The sequence below is a fragment of the Lutra lutra genome, chromosome 12 (genome assembly GCF_902655055.1).
Source record: "Lutra lutra chromosome 12, mLutLut1.2, whole genome shotgun sequence".
Lineage (NCBI taxonomy): Eukaryota > Metazoa > Chordata > Mammalia > Carnivora > Mustelidae > Lutra > Lutra lutra.
In genome coordinates, this window is record NC_062289.1 from 36,113,389 (window position 1) to 36,140,430 (window position 27,042).

The following is a 27,042-nucleotide window of genomic DNA, read 5'->3' on the forward strand; positions in this document are numbered from 1 at the left end:
ATGTCTTTGGGAAGTGGCCAACAGCTGTAAGTTGCACAGGGTGAACAGAGCAGAGAAAGGAGGGCGATGAGGTGGGAAAAGGGACACGGGGTCAGATGCTGAGTCCTGCTATGTCACTCTAAAGGGCATGCTCCTTGCCCTGTAAGCCTTGAGGAGTCCTTTGGATTTTTAAGCAAGAAAATTACAAATCTTAGGGTTGTTCTGGAAAGAAAATGCGAGTCAGTGTGGGAATGAGGAGGAAGCAATAGAGGTGTTCCCAAACCCCTTAGTACAGCCTTCACTTTCTCCGTGAGAGGGGCAAGCAGCCTGGCATAGTACAGAGTAGTGGACTTTGGAAGCACAGATCTGTTTAATGGCTTCCTTCCTTCCTGCTCTCCCTCTCTTTCACCGATGCACTTACCTGTCCATCTAACTGATAATGATGAGAGCCTACAGTGTGTCGGGAACCGTGCTAAGTTCTTGGGAGTGAGTGATGGCTAAGAACAACATCTTATTTTGGCCACCATGGGGCCTGCCGTCTAAGGGAGGGATCAGATAAACAGGCGTTTCTAGCACAGTAAGTGTGGTGATGAAGGATGTCACGAGGTCAGGAGGATATCACAGTGCCTTCAGGAACTATGGCAGTTCACAGTGGTTGAGCACAGAAGTCAACAGAAACAGTGGGGAAATGGAGGGGCTGGAGGTCTACAGTGGGCCAAACCATAAAGATCCTCGTGCATTATGCTCATAATGCCAAGCTCCTTCTTAAGCACAATAAGAAACTAAGTACTATCTAACACTTTTAAGCCAGGGTACGACCTGGCAAGATGACCCTGGTAGCTTCCTGGAGAATAGTAACAAGTATCCTTATGAATGCTTATTTATCTGTGCTGAGCACTTGAGATACATTCACTACATTCCACAATAACCCCTGGTGGAAGGTTCTGCTATGATCCCCATTAAAAGATGAGTGAGGGACGCCTGGGTGGCTCAGTTGGTTAAGCAGCTGCCTTCGGCTCAGGTCATGATCCCAGCGTCCTGGGATCGAGTCCCACGTCGGGCTCCTTGCTCGTCAGGGAGCCTGCTTCTCCCTCTGCCTCTGCCTGCCATTCTGTCTGCCTGTGCTCGCTCTCTCTCCTCTCTCTCTCTGACAAATAAATAAAAAAAAATCTTTAAAAAGATAAGAGTGAGGCAAAGAAGGGTAAAGTCAAACTTGTTCAAGGATGAATCCAGCCATCTAGCAGGAAGACCAATGCAGAGACTATTGTGCTAGAGAAGCACCAGCAGAGATAGAGCGAAGGGGTGGGCTGAGAAACGGGAGGTGGACTTGATATTACTTGAGAGTTTGACCAGGAGGAGGAGGTGGAGAGGGAATAATGATCCTCTCCCCGCAGATTCCAAGTTGGAATTCTATTCTTTACTAGCTGATGACCTTAGTTAGGTTTTGTTATGCCTCATTTTCATTATTGGTGCATAAGATAACCTTGAAAACTTAGGTGTCCATAGATGTATCCCTGTCCTCATTCCATAAAGGACTTGAGGTGGCTGACGCTGGTAAGAAACACATATCCAAATAATCTCTTTAAAGTATGATTCTTGGGGTGCCTGGGTGGCTTGGTTGGTTAGGGTCTGCCTTTGGCTCAGGTCATGTTCCCAGCGTCCTGGGATCAAGCTCTGTGTGGGGCTCCCTGCTTAGCAGGGAGTCTGCTCCTACCTCTCCCTCTGCCTCCCCCCTCATACTCTCTCTCTTCCATGTAAATGGATGAAGTTCTTTTTAAAAATTTTTTAATTTTTTATTTTTTTAAGTATGGCTCTCATTAGCATTGAGTAAGATGGCACACAGGGCTTGGAGTTGGTTGAGTGATGATGGTGTTCTCGCCACCTCTGCATCGGAGGGGCACCTGCAGTCTCCTTGGGCCTGTGGAGGTGTCAGGTTGACCGGGGAAACAAGGACAGAAGGTCTCGGGCTGTTGACTGGATCTACCGGTATGATTTCAAAACTGGGCATTTCAGACACACAAGCCCTTGCCTAATATCTCTTAGCACCTAAAGCCCACTAGACGGGATCATTTTTCCTGTCTCAGAGGTGCATGCAGATCAAAACTTCCATTCCAGCAACCACAGAACTAGAGGAGGCTTGGTGTCCATGTTATGGGAGCGAGCCAGAGTCAACCAGGAAAACCTATCAGGACTTGGCAAATCGTTTTCTTTCTGTTAACCCAAGCTCCTGCTGTTTTAACACATACTGATGAGAATAACATGTTGATAACCTGGGGCTCTGCTCTTGCTTTCAAGCTCTGCCCCATGGATCTGATGAAGGGTGTTGAAGGGACAATTTGATACCAAAACCACGTGGGGAAAATATCCATGGAGATAATTTGTTAACTTAAAATCTAACGTATATAAAGTTACCCACATTAAAAATGATACTCTCGGGAAGCTTGGGTGGCTCAGTTGGTTGAGTGGCTGCCTTCAGCTCAGGTCATGATCCCGGCGTCCTGGGATCGAGTCCCACATCTGGCTCCTTGCTCAGTGGGGAGCCTGCTTCTGCCTCTCCCTGGCATTCTGTCTGCCTGTGCTCGCTGTCTGCCTGTGCTCTCTCTCTGCCTGTGCTGTCTGCCTGTGCTCTCTCTCTCTGACAAATAAATAGATAAAAAATCTTAAAAAAAAAAAATGATACTCTCCGAGGTGAGGATAAGGCATGCGCTGGGAGGGGTCTGCCATAGCCTCCATCCACCTCACTAATGACCACGGACTTCCTCCAGGGGCTCTCCTTTCGGCCGGTCCCTTCTCAGAGTCTCTGGCCATGGTGCTGGGAGCAGGGCCAAGTGAAAAGAGTGGCTCTGAGGGAGGAGAGACTACCTCCCTTCCCCGTCCTCACCATGCAGGTCCGGTTTGGATGACATGAGTATACCTATGGGAAGGATGACTGTCAGCAAAGCTTTTCCTTGATTGACCTTAGTTTCCTAAATCAAGCACTTAGGGCCCCTGTAGGAGCTTCAACGGACCTGCTTTGGCCTGTCCCATTTTGCAAACATTGATGGGTTTTTCTCTCACAGAGTGGTGGGCAGCAGGGTGGGCAGTGTGGCAGCATTATCTGCACAGGTCCCCTCTCTTGTTGTCTTTCTCTGTCAGATTAAAAAAAAAAAAAAAAAGAATGTTGAATTTTACCAAAAAGAGAAGTCATTAGAGGGTTTTGAGCAGAGGAGTAACATGATGTGATTTTTTAACGATATTACTCTGGCCACTGTTGAGAATAAAATGTAGGAGGCAGGGGCAGAAGCAGGGAAACTAGTTAGGCTATTGTAATTCAGAAGAGAGGTGATGGTGGTTCCCACAGGGTAGCAGTTGGGATAAAGAGGCAGTGAGAAATGGTTAAATTACATATGTATGTTTAATAAACTTTTTTGAGGTATAATTAATATACAATAAAATGTGCACATTGTAAAGTTCAAAAAAAAAATATGTGTGATATGATATGTGTCTAGTCTTGCTCTGAGGAAGCAGCGGTGGCAACCAGTCATTGTTGCGAGCACTTTACCATGGAAGGAAGGCTGACTCTTCTGTGTCAGACCCTCTCTCTGTAGGATATCCGCAATTAGGTCAAGCTTCTGGGCTCCACAACAGCCTCAAGGCTCTACAACCACCTTTTCATATATATATATATGTATCTCAAAGTCAGACAAATGAAGATGTTAACATACGCCATTCAGTTCATAAGGAAGACATTGGATTAGACACAAATTCACATCCTATTGCCCTGACACACAGGAAATGCCTATAGGATAGAAAGGCAACTGGTATGGGGATGGAGCATATGAAAAGTATGTTGTTCAACACTCTGCTGAAAATCCATCTTTGCTCTTCCAAACTGCTCATGCAGGGGGAGAAGCAATTAAACTCCAATCTGTGGCACGTGACCACCACCGCCCCCTGCCAAAATCCCTTAGTTTATGTCTCATTTAGCATTCTTCTAAAGGCAAACAAGCTTCTTAAAGAGAGCATAATCCTTTTCTTAGTCCTTCTGGCACCCTCTTATTCTAGAGATCTGTAAAGACACTGGCGATAAATGGGGTGTGCGCTTATGGCTGATCCAAGGGAACGGATGTACTTAAGGTGCTCTTGACATCTGGGGCAAGTAAAAGATAGTTCTAGAAACCTCAATTTGAGAAAATGGCTGAGGGCTCTCAGTTTTTTTCTCCCCAGTTTGCCACACCAAAGGAAACACAATTTTCCAAATGCTTTCTGGATGGGACGAAATTGACTCAGTTCCTGTCACGGGGTGAACTTTAAAAGGATACTTTAATCTGCAGTGTTTTTTCAACTTTTCAACTGGATGCCTAAAACTAGTCAATCCTGACCTCAGATGAAGGACTGCTGTTGGTAGATCCCATTCTTCTCCTCAAAGAGCAAAAAGACCCAAGTGGAGGAAGGCGGAGTAGAGGGGGTAGCACCTCAGGCAGAAGAGACATGAGATTTTAATCCATCCACATAAAGAATCTGTTTAACAAGGCTTTTGTAGGCTGAGATAATCTAGTTTTGATAAAGACTTCAGGGAAGCCCTGTAGGCTCACTAAATGCAGTTCACCCTGGGTGGTCTGACCTTGGCTACCAATGCTGACTGACAAAGACTCTTGGTCCCACTTCAAGCCTGGGGTTGGGTGAAAGGGAGAGAGAAACAGAACAGATCAAATAAGGTCACCAAGTAGACACATCTGGGGACACACCTTCCTTGTTTCCAGTGACTGGAAGTCATCAACTCACTGGCTCTACCAGGTTCATCATGCTGCCCAGGGGCATGAGAACCCACTGGAGCCCACTGTAAGCTGAAGGACCCATCTTAAGAGCTCTGCCAAATAGGAGGAGAGAGAGAATAAGGTTGCAAGTGTACTTTTTCCACAGGCCTTCTCTGGGTCAAATGGAGGAGTGGAAAAGATAGGGAGATTCTGTTTGGGAGTGGAGGAGGAGAATCTGGCAAGTAGAGATGTTTCTTTGGAGTCATGGGACAATAGCCTGAGCAGAGCACATCAAAGGCCCGAGCAACCTAGGGCCTTTGATCCTCATGAGGTAAGAGGGAGGACCAGGGAAAGCCTCTCAGCCTGTGGCAGCTGATGCTCCTCTCCCTAGTGGCATCTTCCCCAGAGACAGCCATGGGCAGCTCACAAGTACAGACACTTAGGTCAGTAAAAAGTACTGAGCTATTGCTTTTATTTATCCTGGGAAATGGGGGGATGGCAGGAAAAGCATGTCAGGCCTGTGTCTCCATTTTATTTCCTGAGGGCAGTCACTCTATGATGTGACTTAATGCTGGTTTCCAAGGATTGGTTGGGGCCCTCCCTCCAGCCCACTGTGCCCTTTGGTTACTGCTGATGATTACTGGAACTGACTCGAAATTGGTTGTTGGGTGTTGCTTGCGATGGTAGAGACACCAACTCCAACTTCGGAATTAAATGACTACACGTATACAGAGGTAGGCAATGAGGGAACAGAGGTAAAGGTGAGGTGGAGAGGTAAAGAGGCTGTCTTTCTGAAACTGCTTATGTTGCAAAGGGACTACTTTTAAATCAGAGGGATTTTTCTGTGAAAAGTTCTTCCTTGTGCATAAAAGAGAACCAACCTTTTCCCACTAAGTATTGAGAAGGAAACACTCTGGAAATGAGGCTGAATATGTAAAGGCCTTTGCATGTAGAAAGGGTCCTATGTTAATTTTCTAATCTCTGCTTGGCACAGAAAAGATACTGCCCTCCCCCACTCTGCCCTTAATGTGTCACCTACTGAGGGGTCTGATCAAAACCACTCTGGGTTTGTAACATGATTTCTATGTTCAACACATAACAGGATGTTAGTGAGAGAGGCCCCTGTGAAAGGAGAGACACAGTTAGTTTGCAATCAAATAATTTAAAATCCTAGATCAGGATATAAAGAAGCCCACACATTTCAGATGGAAATTTTGTAGTGTGTGTTTCAACGTCAAATGAAAAAGATATCTTCCAGAATTTGATTCTCCTCCAGGTCTTCGGGGGTCCTGCCTGTCCCCATCTTGTTCCAGGTTGATTTTCGAGGACTGAGTCGGCGATGACTGTGAATCCAGGCCCCAGCTTCTCTGGAGGGATGGGGTTGAGGTTTGGGAGCAGATTTTGGACTCAGAGATTGAACCAAATCCAGCAGAGAGGTCTCGTACCTGCAATACACACAACCCACACAGAAAATGATCAGACCAGGGGAACATTAGAATCCAAGAAGCCTACAGAGATGCGCTGCTGGAAGCAAGAATCCAGTCACTGATCACATCACTTGTAAGAGGGTCTACAGGAGGAACTTCATGGAGAGTAAATAGCAGATGGCCCCCACTGTCTGCCTGTAAGCTGTTCTCTTCTTCTGATCACCAACATTCTTTTCTCAGCTATGAAGAGAGACTGTGGAGTAGGCAAAGGAATGGTGGTAATAGTAACGATGGCAGGAGTAGCATTTACTGTAGGCTTATTGTCAGGCACTATTCTTAATGCTTGACATGTATTCAACCTTCCCTCTGAACAACCCTATGAAGTAGACACTTTACTGTCTGATCTCTAGTATGTACATGAGGAAACCAAGGCTCAGGGAAGGAATTCATCCAATATGAAGCCATTATTTGGCACATCCAGGATTTGGATCCAGGTAGTTTGTTTCCAGTGCTCTCATTCAGGATATTAAAGCTGCCTGGTTCAAATCTCTGCTCTACCATTTGCAGGCTGTGTGATCCTGGGAAAGTTCTTCAACCTCTCAGTTCTGATTCTCATTCGTAAGGGGCTAACAGAACTCCTGTTAGGATTAAATGAATAGGTTGGTATATATTAACACAGTAAATACTCAATAAATATTAGTTCCATCCTGCTGTCTTACTCCCATTCTCTCTAGAATCTTGGGAAAAGAAACTCCAAAAGAAAATGCTGGTGTCCAGCATTTTCATCAAAAAGGGTAGGCTACCAACAACAAGAGAAAGAAAGAGAAATTAAGGAGTTGATCCCATTTACAATTGCACCCCAAACCATAAGATACCTAGGAATAAACCTAACCAAAGAGGCAAAGAATCTGCATTCAGAAAACTATAAAGTACTCATGAAAGAAATTGAGGAAGACACAAAGAAATGGAAAAACATTCCATGCTCATGGATTGGAAGAACAAATATTGTGAAAATGTCTATGCTACCTAGAGCAATCTACACATTTAATGCAATCCCTATCAAAATACCATCAACTTTTTTCAAAGAAGTGGAACAAATAATCCTAAAATTTATATGCAACCAGAAAAGACCCTGAATAGTCAGAGGAATGTTGAAAAAGAAAACCAAAGTTGGCATCATCACAATACCAGAAGCTCTATTTCAAAGCTAAAATCATCAAGACAGAATGGTACTGGCACCAAAACAGAGACATAGATCAATGGAATAGAATAGAGACCCCAGAAATGGACCCTCAACTCTATGGTCAACTAATCTTTAACAAAGCAGGAAAGAATGTCCAATGGAAAAAAGACAGACTCTTCAACAAATGGTGTTGGGAAAATTAGATAGCCACGTGTAGAAGAATGGAAGTGGGCCATTTCCTAATATCACACACACAAATAGACTCAAAATGGATGAAAGAGGGGCGCCTGGGTGGCTCAGTGGGTTAAGCCTCTGCCTTCGGCTCAGGTCATGGTCTCAGGGTCCTGGGATTGAGCCCCGCATCGGGCTCTCTGTTCAGCAGGGTGCCTGCTTCCCTTCCTCTCTCTCTCTCTGCCTGCCTCTCTGCCTACTTGTGATCCCTGTCTGTCAAATAACTAAATAAAATCTTTAAAAAAAAATGGATGAAAGACCTAAAAGTGAGACAGGAATCCATCAAAATCCTTGAGGAGAACACTGGAAGCAACCTCTTCAACTTCAGCTCAGCAACTTCTTCCTACAAACATCATCAAAGACATGGGAAGCAAGGGTAAAAATGAACTATTGGGACTTCATCAAGATCAAAAGCTTTTGCACAGCAAAGGAAACAGTCAACAAAATCAAAAGACAATGACAGAATGGGAGAAGATATTTGCAAATGACCTATCAGATAAAGGGCTAGTGTCCAAAATCTATAAAGAATTATCAAACCCAAAGAACAAATAATCCAATCAAGACATGGGGAAAAGATATGAACAGACGTTTCTGCAAAGAAGATACCCAAATGGCCAACAGACACATGAAAAAGTACTCAACATCAGTCAGGAACAGGGAAATACAAATCTAAACCACAGTGAGGTAGCACCTCACACCAGTCAGAATGGCTAAAATTAACCAATCAGGAAACAACAGGTGTTGGTGAGGATGTGGCAAAAGGGGAACCCTCCTACATTGTCGGTGGGAATGCAAGCTGGTGTAGCCACTCTGGAAAACACTATGGAGGTTCCTCAAAAAGTGGAAAATAGAGCTACCCTATGACCCAGCAATCACACTACTGGGTATTTACCCTAAAGATACAAATGTAGTGATCCCAAGAGGCATGTGCACCCAAATGTTTATAGCAGCTATGTTACAAAAGCCAAACTATAGAAAGAGCCTAGATGTCCATCAACAGATGAATGTATAAAGAAGACGTGGTGTATATATACACAGTGGAATACTATGCTGCCATCAACCCCCCCCCCCAAATCCTGTCATTTGCAAGCACGTGGATGAACTAGAGGGTATTATGCAAAGCGAAATAAGTCAATCAGAGAAAGACAATTACCATATGATTTCTCTGATATGAGGAATTTGAGAGGCAGGGAGTGGGGTTATGGGGGAAGGGAGGGAAAAATGAAACAAGATGGGACTGGGGAGGGAGACAAACCATAAGAGACTCTTAATCTCAGGAAACTAACTGGGGGTTGCTGGAGGGGGTAGGAATAGGGTGACTGGGTTATGGACACTGGGGAGGGTATATGCAGTGGTGAGTGCTATGAATTGTGTAAGACTGATTATAATACATTATATTATACAAATATAATGTGTATTATATACATTATACTAATGTATAACAATAATTATATGTTACAAACAAATAATACATTGTATGTTAATAAAAATTTTTATAAAAGTTTAAAAAAAAGGGGTAGGCTTAGAGCAGCAGAGAGACAGAGAAACTAATAGTGGTCAATAACACCCTCATCCATAGCCCATTTCCATGTATTCCCACTAGAGAAAGCCAAAGGCATAAATGTATCTGCCTCCATACTCATTCATACGAAGGGCCAGGTAATTTCTACAGATAGATCATGAAGCCTTGAGCAGTCACAAACGACCCTGGACTTGGCTTAATGATCTGTTGTGGTCTTGAAACTCTTGATTTTATCCTTGACCTTGTGTTTTACAAATGAAGTCTGATGGGACAGGGGAGCAGGTATGTGAATGGAGGAGATAAGCGAGGTACGCATATGCGGGTTCAGGCCTCCAGGCACAGTGGGCACTAGGCAGTGTGTTTGCCAAACAGTTGGCCTGCCTGCCTGCCCGGTGTGCACATTCCTGCCCGAAGCAGCTTGGGGTGCTGCAGGGCTCTGAGGGTGTGGTTGGGGTTGGGACCTGAGCCCATTCTGGTGATAGTGATGGCGATGGTGGCAGCAGGAGAAGCAGCAGTTGTGGTAGCACTTGCTGGCTTGACTGTCTTTTCCCGGAACCCATTCCCAAGGCAAGATATTAGCTCTCCGGCCTGAACACAGGGAGGAGAATGGTAGCATTTAGGCAATATACATCAGTAAAATATTATAAAATAAAAGCATACACATGGATATTGCAATAAAGCATATCGAAGAGATATAAGAATTCTTCAAAGAGTTTAGAATCAGGTTTTAAAACCTGCTGCACTGGGGTGCCCGGGTGGCTCACTTGGTTAAGTGTCATACTCTTGATTTCAGCTTGAGTTATGATCTCAGGGTCAGTGATCGAGCCCCTGAGTCAGGCTCTGCGCTGGGCATGGAGCCTGCTTAGGATTCTCTCTCTCCCTCTGCCCACTGCCTTCTGCCCCTCCCCCCCCCACTCACACATGTGCTCTTGCTCTAAAACAAAGCAAAACAAAACAAAACAAACCCAGAATTCTTCCCCCCTCAAAAACCAGCTGCACCACTGCTAAGTAAATACTTAGAAATTAAACATAAAAATTGTTGCATCTGGGGCGCCTCGGTGGCTCAGTGGGTTAAAGCCTCTGCCTTCGGCCCAGGTCATGATCCCAGGGTCCTGGGATCGAGCCCCACATCGGGCTGTCTGCTCTGCAGGGAGCCTGCTTCATCTTCTCTCTCTCTCTCTGCCTGCCTCTCTGCCTACTTGTGATCTCTGTCTGTCAAATAAATAAATAAAATCTTTAAAAAAAAATTGTTGCATCTGATGGATAAAAACATTATTTTCACATGCAGCTTCAAATGAACCAATTAATGAGGATGACAATTTTAAAATTAGTTTTTCTTCGTCATGGAAGATATGGTTATAGAAAGCATAGGTAGGTATTCTGAGTTATATACAAATCATTAAGTAACTTCTGGTTTCTTATAGAACCTCTACAAGTTATGGGACATACCAGAGAAAAACAACACGGAACAAACTTATATTTAAAATTAGATTTTCTGACATACATAAAACTAATGTGCATAAAGAGTTGTACCTTTTTAGAAAAATTGTTCTGTGTCATCAGCTCAAGAGATACTAGAATTTATATTTTGAAATCATTTATCAGGAATCTATCCTAGTGTTGCCAAGCCTATCAAATATTCCCAATAGCTCCAGTGTCAGTTGTATCAGCAGAAAGATTCTTCTCAAAATTAAAAATTACCAAATATTATGTGTAATCTTTCATTTGCCAAGAATGACTGATTTGCTTTTAATTGTATCATTTAAAATAAAGTTGCTAAAAAAAATTAAAATAAAATAAAGTTGCTAAACGTATCAATTTTGATGATCTAATAAATGAATTTAAAGAAAAGTGAGCCAGAAAAATCTTATGATCAGTCATTATCACATTAATAAGGTATTATTATATAAAATTATGACCTCAAAAATAGAAATTTTTATCTATCTGTAGGTTTATGCTATTACTCATGTATCACCATTATTGGTCACGCTATATAAATTTATAGAGGATAAAGTTTTGTATTTTATTATCTTTAACTGCACATTTTCTTCCTACTTTTTTTTCATCCTTTTTGAACAAGGGGTTTCACATTTTCATTTTACACTGGTCTCTTAAGTTATATAGCTAGCCCACCCTCAAGTCCCAGGCAAAATCAGACTAACATCTCAGGCATGGAAATGTCATATTTTCTATGGTACGAAAAACTGTAAATTGAAATTCTTTTGAGCAGAATTTTTTGGGCAGATTTTATTCTCACAGCATTAAGGCACTATTTCAATACAATTATCTCTGCCATTCAAAACAATGGTTTCTGTGTTCAACCAAAACATCTTCATTTAAGGTGTAAACCAAGAGTTGGGTACTATTTCCAAGAAAGTTTCTTTATCAGAAAGACAGACCTACTTCATGCTCAATAGGCTTTGTTTGAGTCTTCCTTGGAAACATGTGGCAATCTTGTGGTAATATTCATCTCTTTATACAGACTGTCAAAACTTTTTTAAAAGTTAGAAACAATGGAGAGGTATATTTTTCTATTACAATTTCGTGCTTAAAACAGCTAGGGAGAGATACTCTGAATGAGGAAATAAATGAGCTGTTTTCTCTGTTAAAAAAAATAGAGCCCAAATAATGGGGATCAGAAAGTATGTCAGAAATCAATCTTTCAGAGGTATAAGCTAAAAGCTAAAATAGAGAATAATGAGAGGGGTTTGTGTTTAAAGACTGATTTAGTAGGTACCAACTCATTTGATCATTTGAAAAAAAAATTGTGGGGTTCAAATTCTTTCATAGTACTCTTACATGCAATATAGTAGAAAAGATCTTTATAATATGGAAGGAGTGACCCACAAAACCACAGAGAGTTAGATCTGATGTATTAGGATAAGTTAGGTTATGTGGCAGAACAAATTAACGTCAAACTCCAATGGCTTCATAGAACTTAAATATATGTCACACTTATTTTTTAGGCTCAAAATAGTTCCAGGCAGAGTGGCTCCACTCTCTTCTGGCTATATCATGTGGAACACGTAAGCTTCTCTATTGTTTTGGCAGGGAAGGGAAACTGAAGAATTGTGCATAGGTTTCCAGCCTGGAAGTGACACACTACTCCTTCTATCTGAGCGGCCAGAACTAGTCATGTAGCTCCAGAAGGGGAGGAGAACTGGGTATCGGCAAACACTTAGTAATGCTTAGTCATGGAGGCCCGGGTCTTAGACAGAATTTGAAATAACTCTCTTATTTTACTGATGAGGAACCTGAGGTCCAGAGAGCTATAAGTGAACTGGTTAGTGTCAAACAGCAAGTCAGGGGGCAGAGCCAAGTGGTTTTACTCTAGGCACTGTGACTTCCTGGACTTGGGTATCTTCAGTCTTTCCACCAAGATAAATCAGTCCTGGACTTGGGTATCTTCAGTCTTTCCACCAAGATAAATCAGATGTGTAACTAAAGGAAAAGTAAAAGAAGAAAATGGCTGCTGTTTCCAAATGCATTTTATTTTTTTAAAGAGAGAGTGCGTGCATGCACAAGTGGGTAGGGGGAGGGATGGAGGGAGAGGGAGAGAAAGAATCTTAAGCAGGTCCAGAGCCTGACTTGGGGCTCGATCCCTCGACCCTGAGATCATGATCTGACCAAAATCAAGAGTCGGACACTTAACCCCCTGAGCTACCCAGGTGCCCCTACATTTTATTTTATTTTTTTATTTTTATTTATTTTTTTTTTTTAAAGATTTTATTTATTTATTTGAGAGAGAGACAGTGAGAGAGAGCATGAGCTAGGAGAAGGTCAGAGGGAGAAGCAGACTCCCCATGGAGCTGAGAGCCTGATGTGGGAATCGATCCCGGGATTCCGGGATCATGACCTGAGCCGAAGGCAGTCGTCCAACCAACTGAGCCACCCAGGCGTCCCCCTACATTTTATTTTAAAAGTGTAGTGTGACCAGTTGTAACTCAGCACGAATATATCCACATTCTTAATCAACCGGGCTGTCTTTTTGCCAACGATTTCATTTACCCTAAAGTACAAATGCTTATCTGCATGGTTCTGCTGTTATCACAAAAATTCTCTTTCTCTAGAAGCCATCTTCTATCATGGACTACACTATGGCAGAAGAACCAGAAAGTCTGTGGTAGACAAGGATCTTAGATTTCAGTGTCCCCCTTATGGCTAATTTCATTCAACAAGTGTTTTAACAGTACTTTTGCTATCAGGAAAGACCAAATAATTTAGCAGATTAAAAAGCAAGAAAATAGCCAAGATTACTTTAAAAACCAGAGCTTGAGAAATCACCCAATTTTATACCAGAATTATATATGCAATAAAGCAAAATAAAAAATGAATTCCTATGGCATTTTATACTAAATACCAGCAAAGAGCAGTGTTTATCAAATTGTGTTCTGTGAGCAGTGTGTCTTAGTTTGCTGAGGTGGTATGTGTCGGGAGGTTAGTTATAAAGTTGATTAACTTGGCATGACTGATGGGAGTTTGGCATTTAAACAATTTAAAGGCATAGGCAACTTATTCACAATCTATCAAATACCATCCCTATGGTATGTACTCTACTTGAGCCATAGGCATTGGCCTATCTTGCATCTGTACCTCACAGAGCCAGTACTCCCGAGTTACCTGGGCACACAGGCTGACTTATAAGCTTTTTTATGGAGAGGCGATAAGCAGAGGGCCTATTTGCTTTATTCTGCCAGTCCCATCCAGGAAGCAATTTGGAGTAGGCTGTACTGGCATTAATTCTGTTCTCCTAGAGCTCTTGCTCCAGTTTTGGTTGCCTCTGACCTAGCAAGACACTGAAACAAAACCCAGGGGAGGATGCGGTCTCTGGAGCTTTCCCCTCACATTCCCTTTTATCATCTTTTGGGATTTCAGATCTCTCCTGAATACCCTTCTCTTCTCTTGCCTTTTAAATGATGGCATGTCCCAGGGTTCAATCCTCAGCTCTCATATCTTAGGCAATTCCATTCATTCACATGATTTTTAATAATATCAGTATGTTCTAAACTTATAGCTCCAATGTGAAGCTTGTTTCCAAGTTCCAGACTCATCCCCAACCTGCTGCCTGATCTCTCCACTTGGATGTGTAATAGGCATTCCTAATTATCCTAACCAGAATTCATTCCCCCACCCCCTTGAAATCCTGCTCGTCTCCATCAATCCAGCTATCTCTGGGCCTGAACACATGCTAGATCTTCTCTTCGGGTGCTCTGCTGTCAGACCTTGCTTGCTCCCTCTGTTTGTTAATGCCACCTCCTCAAAGAGGCCTTCCCTAAACGCTCTATCTGAAATAGCCATCACGCCACAGCACTTTATCTTATTATGGTGTTTTATTTTCTTTATATCACTCAATACTACCTGAAATACATTATTTATTGCCTATCTCTTTCAATAGTAATAGACTCCATGAGGATGGGGTCATTATTGTGTTAATTGATACTATCTCCAGTGCCAAGAATGGTATCTGACACAAATAATGGTATTTAACACAGGTGTTAAATATTTGTTGAAAAAAAACGAACGGTCCAATGGCTTAGATTTTAGTATCTTCCTTCATAAGCAGCTTTTTAAAATTTTTGGACAGCTAGTCTTTCAAAAATCACAATACCGGGCATCTGGGTTGCTCAGTTGGTTAAGTGGCTGGCTCTTGGTTTTGGCTCAGGTCCTGATCTCAGGGTCCTGGGATACAGCCCCATGTCAGGGTCTGTACTCGGTGGGGAGTCTGCCTGAGATTCTCTCTCTCCCTCTGCCCCTCTCCCCACTCTTTCCCTAAAATAAGTAAATAAAATAAATCTTCAAATGATGCCTCTACCAAAAAAAAAAAAAAAATCACAATATATTTCACACATTCCGAAAAGTACTACCCATCCACATATTCTTGTTCTTATTTTACAAAAAAGGATACTACACATATGGTTTGTATAAACTAACTTTTCATTTTATATACTGGGACTATTTTTTCCTTATCATTTTTTTACAATATCGTTTTTAATGAAGAGCACTTAGGTTAGGTCCAAGGTCCTTTGAGATGAAATCAACTATGTCTCTTAGTCCTTCTCTCAACAGGTCAATGCCTGAAGGAATTCCCTACTACAATCCATCACAGATTAGCAAAATACTGCTATCTCTGTTATATTCTGTACTTCCTCCTTCTTTATTCCCATCCCTTCCCATACCCTCCAACACTTCAGGAGCTTTGCTTCATGTCATACTTGGCTATATTTTGTACCCCTCTTAGAGTTCTTCCTTAATCTCCTATTTTTCCTGAAACCTGGCTCTTTGCTGAGGTCAGTGCTTTCCCTACATTATTCTCAGTAGGCATTGTTTATACTCAACACACCCTATGTGTTTCATGGCCAAAGGTAGTATTGGAATCGTCACTGCTTCTATTATTGCTTTTTGATAACTATTCCCCCAGTACCACATTCAATTTTTATCAGTCTGAGTATCCTGTCATCTGCTCTACCACTCTCAACCTCTCCATCTGTATCATCTATTTACCCGCTTGCTTTCAATCACTGAAGATGTTAACACTTGATTCAGTCTTCCCCTTCAATTTAACTTTTGCCATCATCCTTGCTAATGTTAACATCACGTGAATGACACTGGACCAACACCCTGACTTCTTAGTTCCTTGACATCTCAGGTCAAAGATTTTCTCAGCAAGACTTTCTCTTCATATCCTGGAAGGTGTCATCAATTAAAATGGCATCTTTTTTGAATTCAGTAATTCAAATGTTCTACTACTTTCTGATGCCCACATGCTACCTTCAGACTTGCTTTTTCAACTATTTCCACTATCTCTATTGGTCCATTAATTCAAACAATCATTGTTCTAAGGACTAAGAATAAAGTGGTGAACAAATTTGCTAAAATCTCTGTCCTGGTGGGACCATTAATAGCATTAATATCATACTTTCTTCCCTTTATCCCTTATTCATCTTGAATTTGATGGTCTGGCATTCCAATCACTCATTTAACAATGCTCTTAATAATGTGTCCACCGTTTTTCTGTCCTTGCCCCTAAATTTGGCAAAAGCACAATACTGCATGAATCTAAACATCTGTCTTTTCTGTGAGTTATAGTTGGGCAACTTAGTGTAAATAAAACAATGTTCAAAGAAATAAGCAAACAAAGAGCAGATCCAATATAAATTCATTGCCACTGACCTTAAGTGGGTGCTACATATGTTCTGACAAAGCTACTGTTATTTCTCTAATCAGCTGTTTTGTTCTCCTCATTTCCCCTTCTCACTACTTTCTTAAACAGATGGCCTTGCTTCCCACTTCAGAGAAAAACAGAGGTCATTAAAGAGAAATTGTCTTTACTCTATCAAGTTTACAACTCTTTCAGCACTCATCATTTCCTCCTTTCACACTGAAGGAAGTGATCCTTCTTTCAGACAAGACTAACCACTCCATTTATGTTTCTTAGGGACATTTTTGTATTGACTATCTACTCTAGAATCTTTAATCTTTCCCTGCTTACTGGTTAATCAAGAGCACTTAAGAAGACCTCCCCTTTCATAACCAAACCATTTCTCAATTTATTACAATCTGACTTTCATCTTCTACCACACCACTAAAATTGAAATCACCAAATTCACCAATGACCTCCATGTTGTTAAATCAAATAGATTTTTTGTAGCACTTATTTTACATAATGTCTCTGCAGCATTCAGCGTGGCTGACTGCTTCTTTATAAACTTCAAACTGTCTTATTGAAATAAAAATACACACAGAAATGCACCTATTTAAAGTACGTAGTTCAGTGGTTTCTAGTTTATTAAGAATTAGGCAACTAGGGGCGCTTGGGTGGCTCAGTGGGTTAGAGCCTCTGACTTTGGCTTAGGTCATGATCTCAGGGTCCTGGGATTGAGCCCGCATCAGGCTCTCTGCTCAGCAGGGAACCTGCTTCCTCCTCTCTCTCTCTGCCTACCTCTCTGCCTACTTGTGATCTCTGTCAAATAAAATCTTAAAAAAAAAAAAAAAAAGAATTAGGCAACTATCTCACAATTTAATTTGAGAACATTTTCATCTCCCCCTAGCCCCTAAAGAAACCTTGTTACCTATTAGCAGTCACTCTCTATTCCCACCCCCTCTCCCAGACCTAAACAACCACTATCTATCTCCATAAATTTGCCTGGATATTTCATATAAATAAAACCATACAATATATAGCCTTTTGTGACTGGCTTTTTCCTTTAACAAATGTTTTCAAGGTTCAACCATGTTATACCATGTATCATTACTTCACTCCTCTTTGTTGCCAAATAATACTCCAGTTTGGATAGACCACATTTTGTTTATCTATGCATCACATGACAGACATTGGGCTGTTTCCGCCCTTGGTTAGTGTGAACAGTACCTCAATAAACAGTTATGTACAAATTTTGGCATGGACACATGTTTTCATTTCTCTTGGGTAGGTAAATAGGGGCGGGGTTACAAACTCTATGTTTAACCTTTTAAGGAATTGCCAGACTGTTTCCCAAGCTGGACACACCACTCTATACGAGTATGTGGAGGCCTTTTTTCTGAGACTGTTAAGCATCTTCAGAGAAGAATCTTTCAATACTCTACATGATAACGAGATGTGGTCTACTTCTGGGCCAGGGAAAGAAGCCAACCTTTCCATTTGTAGACTTTGAATTTATCCTATTTTCAGCCCAATCTGATTAATCTCACCTTCCAAAGTATAACATTCCGTAATGTCTCTTCTCTGTTGAATTTTCTAGATAGAGTTAGTCTCCAGTCTTCTGCTTGGGACTAATACTCCATATATGGCACTGTGGCAGTGGCACTGTGTTTTCTCAATTCTCACTTCACATGTGCATTCCATAATATTTTTAGTTCCACTTCACATCACTACTTTCCATTGTTCATGTTGCTTCTAATTTCCCTAAACTTCCCAAAGTTCTGTGACATCCATCTTTTTTTGTGTGAATACCTTTCTCAGTGCTTTCTATGTGGTAGCTTCCTCTGTTCTATTTAGTAAGTTACTAATCTTCCATTCATTTTCCATTTTCCAAAAATGTATATAAATCTCTGGTATATTGATGAATCTTCTGATGTACTTATTCTTGTGAACTTACTCCTTTAAAAGCACTCACTTATTGTCATCATATTGGTGTTTTAGGAAATAGATAAATATAAGTTCTCAAATATCTTAGCTAGGGAATGTATTTTTAGAGAGGTTACACAAATTTCTTTTAGGTTTGCTTGTTTATTTACTTATTCAAAAATTTACTTCTTAAAAAATTCTTCTTTTAAGTTTATTATTAGGAGGGATTCCTAATTTTTTCATTGCTCATATGAATAAATCCTCCTTCCCCAGTGTATCTTTCAAATAGCTAATGCTGGTACAGAGATTTAGAGTAATTAAGTTTTATACAATATTGAACTCTCTTAATTTCTTTAGATTATTTTTTCAATTGATTCTTGTAGGTTTTATGGGTGAGCAATTACACTGAATATAAATAATGATAGGGTTTATGTGTTTTCTATTATTTGCATTATTTTTCTTATATTATTGTATTGGCTAACACTTCCAGGGAAATGCTAAAACTATAGTTTTTTTTTTTTAACTATAGTTTTTTTTTAAAGATTTTATTTATTTGAGAGAAAGAGTGAGCAAGACAGAGAGAGAGACAGCAAGCACACGAATAAGGGCAGAGGGAGAAGAAGAAGCAGACTCCCCTGCTGAGCAGGGAGCCCGATGTGGAGATATGGAGCTCAATTCCAGGATCCCGGGATCATGACCTGAGCCAAAGGCAGACCCTTAACCAACTGAGCCACTGAAGCGGATTTAAAAGGAATTATCTATTGTTTAACTTAAGTATTTGCCATCCAGATCTTCTTTATTATGTTAAGTATTTCCTCTTTTGGCTTAATAAAATCAAGAATGAAAAATTGTTACCAAGTAACTTTTCAGTATATATGGAGATGATAATATGCTTTTTCTTCTTTGATATATTGCTAAGGAATATTCTGTTTTTGGCTTCTGAAATAGGAACCACATTCAAGATCCTAGAATATATTCTCCTTGGTTATGTAGTATTATTCTTTATACATACTACTAAATTAGATTCCTTACAATTATTTAGGGGTTTAAAATGCTGTATTTATAGGGAATATTTGTTTATAGTCTTCTTTATGGTCTTTTTTCCCTATATATTATCCTTACCTGGGTGGGAAAAAGGAATGGTATCAATTCAAGAAAGAATGGCTTTATAAAGAAAGTGGAAAGATCACCAATTACCATACTGGGCCAGGAGTCCTCACACAGGTCTTCTCAGGAATCCTAAAATAGTTCTTCTCAAAAGTTCTCTAATTGCTAAAGCAAACCTAGGCTGCTATTCAGGTTTCTGAGCACTTACAGAAGATACAGCATATTTTATAAGTGCTTCACAATCACTTGTCAAGCATCAATAAAAAGGCTAGTAAGAATAACGGGGTGGTCTTGAACCTGCCTATGAAACAGCAGACCCCATAAGAGAACTACTCATATAGATCGAGAGAAAATCAAGTGTGTGCAGACATAGGATTTAGGGTACTACTCAGAACCTTACCTTTCTGTCTCTTGTTTTCCATTCAACACAGGTGCTATTACAACAGGACTTCGCTAACTCTAATTTAACATATTTCTTCCTGAAGTGCTTATAAGCCACAGAATGAATAGTATGTAAAGTCAGTTCACCTTGAAAGGAGGCTAAGAATTAACAGAAAGTCAATGAGTATATGGAAGATTCCCCAATCAAGAACAATTTTTAAAAATATTTTATTTATTTGAGAGAGAGAGAGACACACACAAAGTGAGAATGTGCAGGACCATATGAGCAGAGGGAGGGGCAAAGAGAGAGGGACAAGCAGATTCCCCCGCTGAGTGGGGAGCCCAGTTTGGAGCTCCAATCTCAGGACCCTGAGATCATGACCAGAGACGAAGTCAGACGAACTGACTGAACCACCCATGTATCCCTCTAGAACAATTTTAATATAACATATTAAAAGGCGCAGCTAACAGAGTAAAATCTCTTACTTATGTTATTATAATTTATATTTTTTCTGTAATTTTTACCTTTTCATCTACGACTTAGTTTCCCTTTTTTTTTTTTAAAGATTTTATTTATTTATTTGACAGAGAGAAAGATCACAAGTAGGTAGAAAGGCAGGCAGAGAGAGAGGGGGAAGCAGGCTCCCTGCTGAGCAGAGAGCCCAACGCAGAGCTCGATCCCAGGACCCTGAGATCATGACCTGAGCCAAAGGCAGAGGCTTAACCCACTGAGCCACCCAGGCGCCCCTAAGACTTAGTTTCTTATACAGAACTAGAGGAGCTACAATTATGAAGAAGAAAACAAAGTTGGAAGGCTTATATAACACGGTTTTAAAGACTTACTGTAAAGCTACATTAATCAAGACAATGTGGTACTAGTAAAGGATAGACAGATCAATAGAAAAAATAAGAGTCCAGAAATACACCAACACAAATATGATCAAGTGAAGTTTTTACAGATGTGAAGTTAATACAGTGGAGAAAGATAAACTTTTCAACAAATAATGTTGAGACAATTGGATATACATATACACAAAGCAGAAGATGAAGGAGGAGGAAGGAGGGAGGAGGATGTAGGAAGAGGGGGGAAGAGGGAGGAGGAGGAGAAGAAGAGGAGGAAGAAGAATCATTTCAGTAAAAACTTCCCACATTATACAAAAATTAACTTTACATTCACCAGGACAGACCACATTCTGGGCTAGAACACACACCTTAAAAAATTGAAAAGAATAAAAATCATAAAATGTCTATTCTCAGATTACAGTGGAGTTAAAGTAGAAATTAAAAATGGAAAGATAATTGAAAAATCCCGAAGTACATGGAGATTAAATAATATACTTCTAAATAAAATGTAAATCAAAGAATAAATCTCAAAATAAACTAAAAAATATTTTTAACTGAATAAAAATGAAAACACAACTTAACAAAATTTGTGAGATACAGCAAAAACAGTGCTTAAAGGGAAATTTATAGCAGTAAATGTATATATTAGGAAAAAAAGAAATCTAAAATCAATCACCTGATTGTCTACTTTTTTTTTTTTTTAAAGATTTTATTTATTTATTTGACAGAGAGAGATCACAAGTAGATGGAGAGGCAGGCAGAGAGAGAGAGGGAAGCAGGCTCCCTGCTGAGCAGAGAGCCCAATGCGGGACTCGATCCCAGGACCCCAAGATCATGACCTGAGCCGAAGGCAGCGGCTTAACCCACTGAGCCACCCAGGCGCCCCCTGATTGTCTACTTTATGAAACTAGAAGAAGAAAAGCAAATTAAATCTGAAGGAAGCCCAAGAAAATAAACAATAAGGAGAGCAGAAATCAATGTAATTGAAAACAAGAAATCAATAGAGAATCAAGGAAATCAAAAGCTAGTTCTTTAAAAAGATTGATAAAATTGATCAGCCTTTAGCCAGGCTAACTAAGAAAAAAAAAAAGGGATGACAGATATTACTAATATTAGAAATACAAGAGGAGATATTGCTATAGAGTCCATGAACATTATAAGGATAATCAAAGAATACTATGAACAACTCTATGCCTACAAATGTGATGACACGATGAAATGAATGAATTCCCTGAAAGGCACAATGTGCCAAAAATTGCACAAGAAAAAACAGATAATCTGACTAGGCCTGTATCTATTAAAGACATTGAACTGATAATTAATAACCTTCTAAAACAAAAACCTCCAGATCCAGATGGGTTCACTGGTAAATTCCACAGAACATTTAATGAAGAAATTAATACCAATTCTCTTTCAGAGGATGAAAGCAGAGGGAATTCTTCCTAATACATGCTATGAGCCCAGCATTACCCTAACACCAAAACTAGACAAAGACACTACAAAACAACTATACATCACTATCTTTCATAAACACGGATGCAAAAATTCTCAACCAAGTGGGATTTATCCCAGATAGGCAAGGTTAATTCAACATTTGAAAAATCAATTAATGTAATCCATCACATCCACAAGCTGAAAAAGAAAAACACATGATCACACCAGTAGCTGTAGAAAAAGTAGTTGACATATACAAAACCCATTAATGATGAAAATGCTTAGTAAGTAAAGAGAACTTTTTCACCTTGATAAAGAATATCTACAACCCCCCTCAAAAAAAACCCCAAAATCCCAAAGCTAACATTATACTTAACAAGTTGAGAAAATTGCAGCTTTCCCACTAAGTTCAGCAATGAAACATGGATATATATTGCCACTTCTTTTCAACATCATACTGGAAAAACTAGCTGCTGTAATAAGACAAAAAGAGGAAATAAAAGGTGAGAAGAAGGAAATAAAACTGTTTTTGTTCACAGATGACATGACTGTCTATGTAGAGAATCCAAAAGAATCAACAAAAACTCCTGCAACTAGTAAGTGATTATAGCCAGGTTACAGGATACAAGGTTCATATATAAAAGTCAATCACTATATACCAGCAATGAACAAGTACAATTTGAAATAAAAAAATACAATACTATTTATAATAGCATCCTCCAAAATCAAATACTTAGAAATCTGACTAAATATGTACAAGATCCACATGAGGAAAACTAGAAAACTCTGATGAGCAAAATCAAAGAACTAAATAAATGAAGAAATATTTGAGATTCACAAACAGGAAGACTCAATATTGTCAAAATGTCAGTTCTTTGCAGCTTGATCTATAGATTCAATGTAATTAGTCCCAATGAAAATCCCAGCATGCTGTTTCGTGGATATTAACAGACTGATATTAAAGTTTATATGGGGAGAAAAAAGATGAAGAATAACCAACACAATATTGAAGAACAAAGTTGGAGAAATGACACTACCTAACTTCAAGACTTACTAATAAAGCTACAGTAATCAAGACAGTGTGGTATTGATAAAATAACAGCCAAATAGGTCAATGGAATACAACAGAGAGCCCAGAAATAGACTCACTTAAGTTTAGTCAACTGACATTTTGACAAAAGAACAAAGACAATACACTGGAGCAAAGACAGCCTTTTCAACAAATATTCAAAGATAGTCTGGGACAAATGGACATCCATACGTAAGATAATAAATCTGAACACAGACATTTCACCTTTCACACAAATTAACTAAAAATGGGCCACAGACCTAAATGTAAGATGCAACACTAGAAAATCCCAGAAGATAGAAGAAAAGCTAGATGATCTTGGGTATGGTGATTACTATGTACAACACCAAAGGCAGTAGCCATAAAAGGAATAATAGATATGACGGGACTTCATTAAAATTAAAAACTTTGCGGCAATTTCTTGCTTGACACATCTCCAAAGGCAAGGAAAACAAAAGCAAAAATGAACTATTGGGACTTCATCAAGATAAAAAGTTTGTGCACAGCAAAGGAAATAGTCAACAAAACTAAAAGGCAACTTACAGAAAGGGAGAAGATAGTTGTAAATGTCTTATCAGATAAAGGACTACTATCTAAAAATCTATAAAGAACTTAATCAAATACCACTCTAAAAACAAAAAAATCCATTCAAGAAATGGGCAGAAGACATGAACAGACAATTCTCCCAGGAAGACATACAGATGGCCAACAGATACATGAAAAAATGTTCAAAATCACTCAGCACCTGGGAAATACAAATCAAAACCACATGAGCTCCTGCCTCACACCTGTCAGAATGGCTAAAATTAACAAGTCGAAAAACAACAGATGTTGGTGAGGATGCAAAGAAATGGGAACCCTTTACACTATTGGTGGGAATGCAAACTGGTACAGCCACGCTGGAAGAAAGCATGAGATTACTCAGAAAGTTAAAAACAGAACTACCCAACGACCTAGCAATTATATTACTAGGTATCTAGCCAAAGGCTACAAACATAGTGAATCAAAGGGGAACATGCACCCCAATGTTTATAGCAACAATGTCCACAATGGCCAAAATATGGAAAAAGCCCAGATTTCCATCAATAGACAAATGGATAAAGAAGAAGTGGTGTGTGTGTATGTGTATGTATAAAATTTTACTAATATAAATTTTACTAATTTTTTAATATAATTTTACTAATTTTACTAATACCACACACACAATGGAATATTATTCAGCCATCAAAAGAATGAAATCTTGCCATCTGTAATGACGTGGTGAAACTAAAGGGTATTATGCTAAATGAGTAAGTCAGTCAGAGAAAGACAAATACCATGACTTCATTCATATGGGGAATGTAAGAAACAAAACAAATAAACACAGGAAAAGGGAAGAAAAAAGAAAATAAGATAAAAACAGAGAGAGAGGCAAACCATAAGAGACATTGAACTCTAGGAAACAAACTGAGGGTTGCTGGAGGGGTGGTGGGTGGCGGATGGGATAAGTCGGTGATGGGCATTAAGGAGGGCATTTGGTGTCATGAGCACTAGGTGTTATATGCAACTGATGAAGCACAAATTCTACCCATGAAATGAATAATATACTATATGTGAACTAAACTGAATTCACATCAAAAATTTAAAAAAATGTAAAACTTCAACTTTACAAAAGAAAATGTCAAGAGAATGAGAAGGCAACCCACAGACTAGGAGAAAATATTTGCAAAGGACACATCTGATAAAGGACTACTATCCAAAATATATAAAGAACAGTTAAAACCCAGCAATAAGAGAGCAAACAACCCAATTAAAAAAACGGACCAGAGACCTTAACATAAACCTTACCAGTGAAGAAATATAGACAGCAAATAAGCAGATGAAAAGATGATCCACATCTGTGTCATCACAAAAATGCAAATTAAAACAACAAGATACTACAACACACTTATTAGAATGGCCAAAATCTGGAACACAACACTAAATGTTGGTGAGATATGGAGCATAAGAACTCTCCTATATTGCCGGTAGGAATACAAAACAGTACAGACACTTTGGAAAACAGTTTGGCAGTTTCTTAAAAGACTAAGCATATTTTACTACATGATCCAGTAATTATGCTCCTTGGTATTTACCCAAAACAGTTAAAAACATTCTAGCCTTCACATGGATGCTTATAGCTGCTTTATTCATAATAGCTAAGACTTGAAAACAACCACAGTGTCTTTCTGTAGGTGAATGGATAAATGAATTGTGTGTGTGGTACATAAAGACAATGGAATATGATTCAGCACTAAAACCAACAACAACTATCAAACCATAAAAAGACATAGAAGAACATTACATGTATATTACTAAGATAAAAAGGCCAATTTGGAAAGATTTCATACTATATGATTCCAACTATATGACATTCTGGAAAAGGCAAAACTATGGAGACAAAAAAAGATCTTTGGTTGCCAGAGGCCGGGAAGGTTGGCGGCGGGGGGTGGGGGGAGGGCGGGCAGTGCAAACACTGTATGATACTGCATGATTCTATAAATGGTGGATATATGTCATTATAAATTTGTCAAAACTCACAGAATGTACACCATAAGTGTACCACGTAAACTGTGGATTTTAGCTGATTATGATGTGTCAGTGTATGTCCATTAACTGTAATAAAATGTACCTCTCTGGCAGGGTGTGTTGATAATGAGGAAGACTGTACAGGTGTGAGGGTAGGGGGCATATGAGAAATTTCTATATCTTCCTCTTAGTTTTGCTGTGAACCTAAAACTGCTTTAAAAAATTAAGTATTTAAAAGAATGGATTAAATGGATCACAGACTAAGTATGAAACATAAATTATAAAAATTTTAGAAGAAAATATAGGAAAAAAACATCTGTGCCCTGGAGTTTTAGGCAAAGAATTTTTAGATATGCCATGAAGAGCACAATGAATATAAGAGTAAACTTACAAATTAGACTTCTTCAAAATTTAAAACATTTATCTGTGGAAGACACTTTAAGAGAATGAAAGAGCAAGTTCTATACTAGGAGAAAATATTTTCAAAAATCACATGTCCAACAAAGGACTTCTACCCAGAATATACAAAGAAGTCTCAAAATGATACCAGATGGAAATCTGGATAGACACAAAGTGGAGAACATACATATGAGTTAAAGGTATACTAACAACAGCACCCAGGGGAAGTGTAAGTATACTGTTGTACGGGTCTTACACCATACAGGAAGTGCATTAATATTAATTAAAGGTAGACTGTTTCAGTTATTTGGAACTACTGTAAATGGCACTTTTATTAATTGCAGTCTCTAATTGTTCCTTGTATTCAGAAGTAGTATTGAATTTTGTGCATTGCCTTTTATCCTGCAGTCCTTATAAACTCATTTAGTTTTTGGAACTTTCTACAGAGTCCATGCGATCTTTTATGTAGACACCATTGCACCTGTGAATAGGGACAGTTTTATTTACCATTTTCCAATCCTACATCTGATGTATTTTAGCTTTTCTTTTAGAGCAAACGATAAAATTTTAAAAAATGTATATCAATGTGATTCAAATCTCTATCAAGGATTAACTAACAAGAAGGGTAACAGAGATATCAACTGCAGAAGACACAGTCCTAAGATTTGAAGTACCAATAATCCTATTGTGTCCTTACATGTCAGAGAAATAAATACAAATTCCAGACCAAATTCTACCTTCATGTTTGACTTATATTGTCTCCTTAAGAGAGATCTCCATAGTAGGCATGCAAATGAAAGGTAAGAAGAGGGGGTGCCTGGGTGGCTCAGTTAAGCATCTGTCTTGGGCTCAGGTCATGATCCCAGCCTCTGGGACAGAGCCCTGTGTCGGGCTCCCTGCTGAGGAAGCCTGCTTCTCCCCCTGCTTATGCTCTCTCACTTTCTCTGTCAAATAAATACATAAAATCTTTAAAACAAAGAAGTGAATAAAATCTTTAAGAAGAACAGAGCAGGGCGTCTGGGTGGCTCAGTCAGTTAAGCATTGGACTCTTGATTTTGACTTAGGTCATGGTCTCAGGGTTGTGAGACTAAGCCCCACAATGGCTCTGCACTGGGCATGG

The 27,042-nt window shown here is 39.5% G+C and overlaps 1 protein-coding gene across 8 annotated transcripts in view; it reads right to left on the reverse strand.

The window, feature by feature from the left end:
* Positions 1-4,434: 4,434 nt before the first annotated feature.
* Positions 4,435-27,042, reverse strand: part of KIAA1328 (KIAA1328 ortholog) — a 321,215-nt gene continuing 298,607 nt past the window's right edge. For all 8 annotated transcript variants that reach the window (XM_047697425.1, XM_047697424.1, XM_047697431.1 and 5 more), the window contains one exon: positions 4,435-6,160. In XM_047697425.1, the coding sequence (XP_047553381.1) occupies positions 5,950-6,160 (211 nt within the window). In that variant the 3' untranslated portion in view covers positions 4,435-5,949. The remainder of the gene's footprint in view (positions 6,161-27,042) is intronic.